This window comes from Temnothorax curvispinosus, unplaced genomic scaffold (assembly GCF_003070985.1).
Source record: "Temnothorax curvispinosus isolate PA1 unplaced genomic scaffold, ASM307098v1 QBEX01004518.1, whole genome shotgun sequence".
Taxonomy (NCBI): Eukaryota; Metazoa; Arthropoda; class Insecta; order Hymenoptera; family Formicidae; genus Temnothorax; species Temnothorax curvispinosus.
The window spans coordinates 1-6,626 of NW_020214298.1; the positions used below are offsets into that span (position 1 = coordinate 1).

General features: G+C 38.0%; 1 protein-coding gene across 3 annotated transcripts; it reads left to right on the forward strand.

Moving 5' to 3' along the window:
- The first annotated feature begins 3,075 nt into the window (after positions 1 to 3,075).
- On the forward strand, positions 3,076 to 6,161 carry LOC112453553 (transmembrane protein 43 homolog). 3 transcript variants are annotated; one of them, XM_025014348.1, is made up of 6 exons: positions 3,076 to 3,446; positions 3,553 to 3,738; positions 3,816 to 4,048; positions 4,216 to 4,516; positions 4,904 to 5,109; positions 5,832 to 6,161. In XM_025014348.1, the coding sequence occupies exons 1-6, from the start codon at positions 3,432 to 3,434 to the stop codon at positions 6,112 to 6,114; spliced, it is 1,224 nt and encodes a 407-aa protein (XP_024870116.1). In that variant the 5' UTR covers positions 3,076 to 3,431; the 3' UTR covers positions 6,115 to 6,161. The 3 variants fall into 3 exon arrangements, with proteins under 3 accessions (XP_024870116.1, XP_024870118.1, XP_024870117.1); XM_025014350.1 differs by having other exon boundaries at positions 3,077 to 3,446; positions 3,519 to 3,738; XM_025014349.1 differs by having other exon boundaries at positions 3,077 to 3,446; positions 3,529 to 3,738.
- The last annotated feature ends 465 nt before the right edge of the window (positions 6,162 to 6,626 follow it).

Genomic DNA, 6,626 nt, shown 5'->3' on the forward strand with positions numbered 1-6,626 from the left:
AAGGAGTAAAAATGTATAACGCACTGCCAGCCGAAATTAAAAGATGCAAAGAACTAAAAATGTTCAAACGTGAGCTAAAAGAGTACGTTCTGTTGTATGTATAAATATGTAGTATGTATAAATAGCTGAGAAAGCTAATTATATCATTCATTCATTCATTCATTCATTCATTCATTTATTCATTCATTCTCTCTCTCTCTCTCTCTCTCTCTCTCTCTCTCTCTCTCTCTCAAGGCAAGCAACCAGCAATCTCAAAATTATACACTGTAAAAAACTAAGAACTAACGCAACTTGACTAATTATAAACCGAGTTATAAACATAGTGAAAAAGAATAAGATAAGGAGCAGTATTTCTAAAGAGAACAAAATAGTATATATAAAACTAAGAACTAAGGGGCAGCGCAATTTACGAACTAAAAGTAAAGAATGAAAGCACAAGAAGTTCTATACCAGAAACAATGTTATCGAATTTCACGTGCAAGCAAGTCAATATGTCCACGAGAGGAATAAGCGTTCAATTCAGCAGAATGTATCCGAGAAGAATTACATGTTGATTAAGCCGAACGATCAAAGAACAAGGGACGAGCAGGAAAATCTAAAATTTTGCATACAATTAGTTAATATTATTTAAAACAAGAAAAACATAGTCAGTCAGAATTTTTATGTAACAAACACCGTCAGCAGCCAATAAAAGGGCGCGCCGCGCGCTTGATCATCAATCGCGGGTGTTGCCTCCCTCGCCAACTCATTTGAGCGATGCTTTCTCGCGAAGTATAGTCGTTATTAAACTCGTTATTAGATCTCATACAATATCTCGAAACAATTCTAATTTTGTCAAAACATTTCTAATTTTAGAGTTTGTACATTCCTCTGATATCTGCGATTTCTAATAATAGCGGTAACTCGACGTGTCTTATTTCTAGTTTGTTTATCAATATTTATAATCATTAATCATTAACGTCACGTTATAATGTACATATATTGTCCATGGAACAGTGCTGTTATAAGTTATAAGTGCTATTACAAGTGTCCATGGAACAGTGCAAAATTGACATCTCAAAACTAAAAATTTCATTTGCCGTCGGAACGAATTGTGTCGAAGTAAATAAAGGGAATTTTCTACGTGAATTCGCGGCGATGTTTTGTGTGCCGCGACGAAGGAATCCATTCATTACGAACGGAAAACTGGCCGTGCTTTCGCGCGTGCGGATGTGTTATTTTTAGAACGACGGAATGGAAGAATGAGCGAGCGAGCGAGCTAGCGCAGCGCGTGAGAATACTGGTTTCGCGCGCGGTCAAGAATCCGTTTGCTTCATCATCATCATCACCGTCACGCGCGTATATTTATATTGCGTGGAAAAAAAATGGGCGGGCGTGTGTAACGTAATATTGCACAAACAGCATCAATTATAGTAGGGGAGCCCAGCGGGCTAAATGGTGATTTACTCGAGCGTCGTAGAAACCTATTGGATTTTGAAGATTAGATGGTAGAAAGAAAAAAAGGTTATATAATGTACACCCTTTCACCGGTGGGGGAAGCGTCTACAGGTTTTCAAAAATGTAAAAAAAAATAGTCACATGAATATACTCGAGCGCGTCAGATATTGATAGTGTATATGCCCCACGTGTCTCTGATATTGGAGGTATGCTAATCTGACGGTTTGCATGGTGGGGGTGGCTGTACGGAACGGTTAAAAACGGGGAAAAAAAAAAATTTATTCGAGCGCGTCAGATATTCGGAGAGGATGTTAAGTGAACCCGAAAGAAGCTCCCATTCAAAAGACTGACGATTCGGACATGACGCAAGCTCATGGCGGCTTCTTGATAATGCAAAAAAAAATCGCCATTTTGAAATACTTGAGCGCGTCAGATTATTATACAGGTGATTCAGCTTGATGTCCTAGTCGCGCTGACCCATAATCTGACGATTATTTGGAGGGATTTTCTTAATCTGACAAATTAAAAAAAAAATTTTTTAATTAAAAAAAAATTTTTATTTTAAATTACTAAGTGTGACAAGTAAAATGCATAGAAAATAGAATGCAAATAAAAAAATCTATTTTTTTCAATTATGATATATAAGTACAGAAAAAATAGTAAAATAAAAAAAAAACTTAAATAAAAAAAAACGCGTGTGATCCTACAGAACATGTGATCAGCTGTGATATCGTTATGGCGACGGAAAACGGAGTAGCGTGGGGACGGTGCGAGAGAGTAAGTCTGTTTCTTTTACCTGCACTGGCTGAACTGGAGCACACTAGTGCAGTAAGTTGGAGTGAATTAGCTCAGTCAGTGCAGCTAAAAGAAACAGACCCAGTAAGAGATCGATAAAAAGTGAAAGGGAAATAGAGACGCGGAGTGGGGAATACATGCTTCACTGCAGCTGCACGCACTAAACTTTTCTGACGATTTGTGCTACTTCGGCTTGTGGAAATCGTCAGATTATATTTTTTCCGTTATTCTTGAATTATTTCCTTCAAAATAAAAAAAAATTCGACCGCGCTCGAAAATGTCAAGGTGACGTTTTTTTTTTGCAAGTTTGTGACCCTCCCACTCCCTTACGTCACGCTCAAATCGTCAGATTATTGAAATGCACACTTTTCTACATGTTATTAACCCACCTTACCTTAATCTGACGCGCTCGAGTATTTTTAACAATCGATTTTTTTTTACTATTCTGATCGGCTGCCCTAGACGCGCGATCCTATATTAAGGGCTTATATATAGTGGAGGTACTCAACAGGGTGCAAGGATCCCCCTATATGTTAATCTGTCGCGCTCGAGTAAATCACCAAATCCCCCATTGGGCTCCCCTACTATTACAGTATCCAGTTGATATCTTAAGATTTTCCGCGCCGCACAAGATACATTTCGTGAACCTCCACCTTGTATAGTTCACTGGTTCACTTTGACAGCTATCATAACCGTTCACTACGTGTATACAGAGATGGCAGATCGCGATCTTAAAATTTCTGCGCGTTCCAAAAATCATCAAAAAAAAAGTGTTGCAACCTTTCCGTGAACGACTGTACATACATACGTAAACGTAAACTATAGATTTTCAGTAGGTACATACTTGTGGTCAAGAAGACGACTGGTTAGTCTTTTTGCTTGTGGTGAATCGAAACGCAGCCATTGTTAAAAATACAGAATAAACGAAAATAGACATTTCTGTCACGTTGAAAATTCTGTGCCTATTGCCTATTGCCAATCCATAGCATTCGAATTTTTTAGGTTGTAATTAACGAATTTTTGATTATTTCCTGGTTCCTGTTGCCTGGCATTGTGCAAGGGCCTTTACGCGGTCACGTCACGGCCATAGTTCCGTTCAGTGCAGTGCAGTCTCCAGTGTAGCAATAAAGAACAAACCTCTTTGTCAGCTCCCGAGCTCCGCCCTCCGCCTCTAAGATTACGACCGGCACGGCGTCGGGATGTATCGAGCGAATGTAGGTACATTCCCTTTGCTCTATAAGAATATTATTATCACATCTTACGTTAATTATTAAGATTACTAATAGAATAAGATAGACTCGCGGAGCGTACACTTTGTAGCAGAATGGCCAGCCACAGAGGGAAAACGCGGATGGTATTCGCCAAAATTGTCTTAATGGAAGACAAGCTATCTCCGTGAATCAAACGCCGATGACAATCTCGGAGCAATTCAGAGAGTCATGGCTGACAGCTATAATCGGATCCATCATGTTCGCTACTGGAATGTATCTTCTATTTTGGAATGAGGTTTGCGAGTAGTACTTCTGTCATACCATCCGATTGATTTTCCATAATTTCATTGTACATTTTCTGTGCCATTTCAGGGGAGAGCCGTGAAAGTGGCGCATTCCTTGGACGAGGCTCTGCATAATGTAGTTGTGCTTCCTAATTCGATGATGTTGTCACCTGAATACGAGGGTCGCTTGATACATCTGTCGGGCTCCATATTGGTCTCCGAGCCATTAACTGAACCAGATTACGGAATTGTTATACCAAGCGTGAAGCTAAAGAGAAGGGTACAGATGTACCAGTGGATTGAAATTGAAGAAGAGCAAAGGTAGCGAAAAAAGACTCAGCGTGCAATCAAAATCCATGTTTAAAAATAAAAATTTTCTTTAATTTGTAACTTTATTTAATAAAGTTTATTATTGAGCTTTCCATGTTAGATAAAAATTCTATTGCATTTTAGTATATATCAAATATATTAAATCTTTACGTTTTTAGTTTCAGTGGAATAACGGAGGACGAAAAACATTACTATTATACGATGGAATGGAAGGATAAACTCGTGGACTCAGATCACTTCTACATTCGTACCGGTCATCATAATCCGAAGGAAATGCCAATCAGAAGTCAGGTGCAAATCGCAGATGAAGTAAAGATAGGTGCTTTCACGCTCGGTTTGGAATTGAAGAAGAAATTCAGTGACTTTGTAGAGATCACCAGTGACGAGCGGCCAGAACGAAAGAACATTAAAATGCACTCTGGACTGTATTACCACAGTGCAGATTTGTGGAATCCACAAGTATGGCTTTTGCAAAAAGTTCTCTTTCTCCAAATACATAAATATTCGGAACTAACTAAAAATTCATGATCTTCACTTTGAACAAAATTCAATGACAATCTTGATGTAAAATTGCAAAAAATTTCTTCCAGAAGAAAATTTTTTACCTTGTCAAATTTAAAGGACTGTTGGAGTTTCTTTATATTCAGACCATCATTCAATTTGCACTGTAAAATTTAAAATTTTTACTTTGTTTCGTTACTTAAACTGTCTTGAAATAAGATCCGACTATGAATACTGGCCACAGAGTCGTATTAGCATCTTAAGACATTACTTAAGACAATCTTGAAATAAGAACCGACTATGAATACCGGCCTGTGTATAATATATATCTTGTTTTGTTCATAGGTAGGAGACATCAGAATACAATTTTCCTATGCGGGTAAAAACGGGGATGTTTACTCGGTAGTCGGCTTGTTGGAAAAAGACACCATAAAACCATATTACACATCTCACAGTGAAGAAATCTTGCTTCAACGAAGGCATAAAATGTCAGTGGATCAGATGTTTCATTTGGAGCACGTGCATAATTATTGGCGAACCTGGACTGTTAGGTAATTTCTGAATAAAAATAAATATTTTATTTAAAAATGAATGCAAATGTTTATCGTTGATAATAGCCTGATTTTTTAAATCTTTTAATGAAAGTTTTTTTATTATACATTACAAATTTGAAGTCAAATTTGATTTTTAATTAAACTATACTTTATATTACATATTATTTTAGAAATAAATATACACATACGAAATATTATGTAATATTAGATACTATAAAACTATAAAAGAACCCAGACAGCAACGTGTCTGCATTGTTGCTGGCATGTTGCCGACAACATAGTATGTGTTGCTATCAGAATTGTGGCAACTGAGTCCGGATTTGTCGGCAAGTTGATGCCTTCAGGTTATAACAATTTTGTATAGCAATTTGCCAGCAACTTGTTGGTAACTTATGCTGCGGTCTAAAATCGTCTGATTCAAAATTCGAGCTGTTGCTGTCATGTTGCTGTAATAATTCATAGGATCACACAATGCTGTCATATTGCTAGCAACGCGAAGTAAATTTGATGCTGTTCTCTTGCCGATAAATTGTTGGCAATACATATATCCAATGTTGCCTGTGTGTTGCTTCAAATATTAAATTACTCGAAACTAATTGAAGCAAATATACGGCAAGTTGCCAGCATTATAAGCAATCACAGGTTTGCGCGATTTTGCTCAGACACGCTTGGCTATCTAGGAAATTATTAATGATTAAATGTCTTTGTTTTTGTTGCAGAGGACTTGGATGGTTGGTCTTGTTTGTGGCAGCAACGTGCTTAGCAAATATACTAAAGACAATTATACTAAATTCGACGTTCCTTTGCGGTATAATAGCAGTCGAGTCTTTAACTATGTCAGTCTCCATGTCTATTAGTTTATTGGTGATCGGTTTCGCTTGGGTGTGGTATCGACCGGTAATCGGTCTCTGTTTAGCGCTAACGTCCGTTTTGCCATTTATTTATTCGACACTGATGTCGGGATCTCCATCTCAGCAACGTGATTATTATAGGAGATTATAAGTTAATTTATATATCTTGAGGTATAATGAACTTATTAATTTATTCAATGCACATGTATTTATTCAGTCTCTCCTTTTCTTTCTCTCTATTTTCCTTCACGGTATAAGAGCCTCCGCACAAGACTCTCGTATGGTAACGTAGCGTAACGTAACGTGGGTTAACGCACAAGAAACGTATCAGTTACGGCGTTAGATCCTCCGCACAAGACTCGTATGATAGCGTAGCGTAACGTGTAACGTTGGTCAACGCACGAGAAACGTATCGATTAGAGCCTCCGCACCAAGACTCTTGTATGGTAACGTAACGTAACGTAACATAGATCAACGCACAAGAAACTGGTATAACGCCGTAACCGATGCGTTTCTTGTGCGTTAACCCGCGTTACGTTACGTTACGTAACGCTACGCTACGCTATCATACGAGAGTCTTGTGCGGAGGCTCTAACCAGTGTGTTCACTCAACCCTTTTTTGTGGTTTGCTCCGATCCTTTAAGGTCAATCTAGACAAACTTG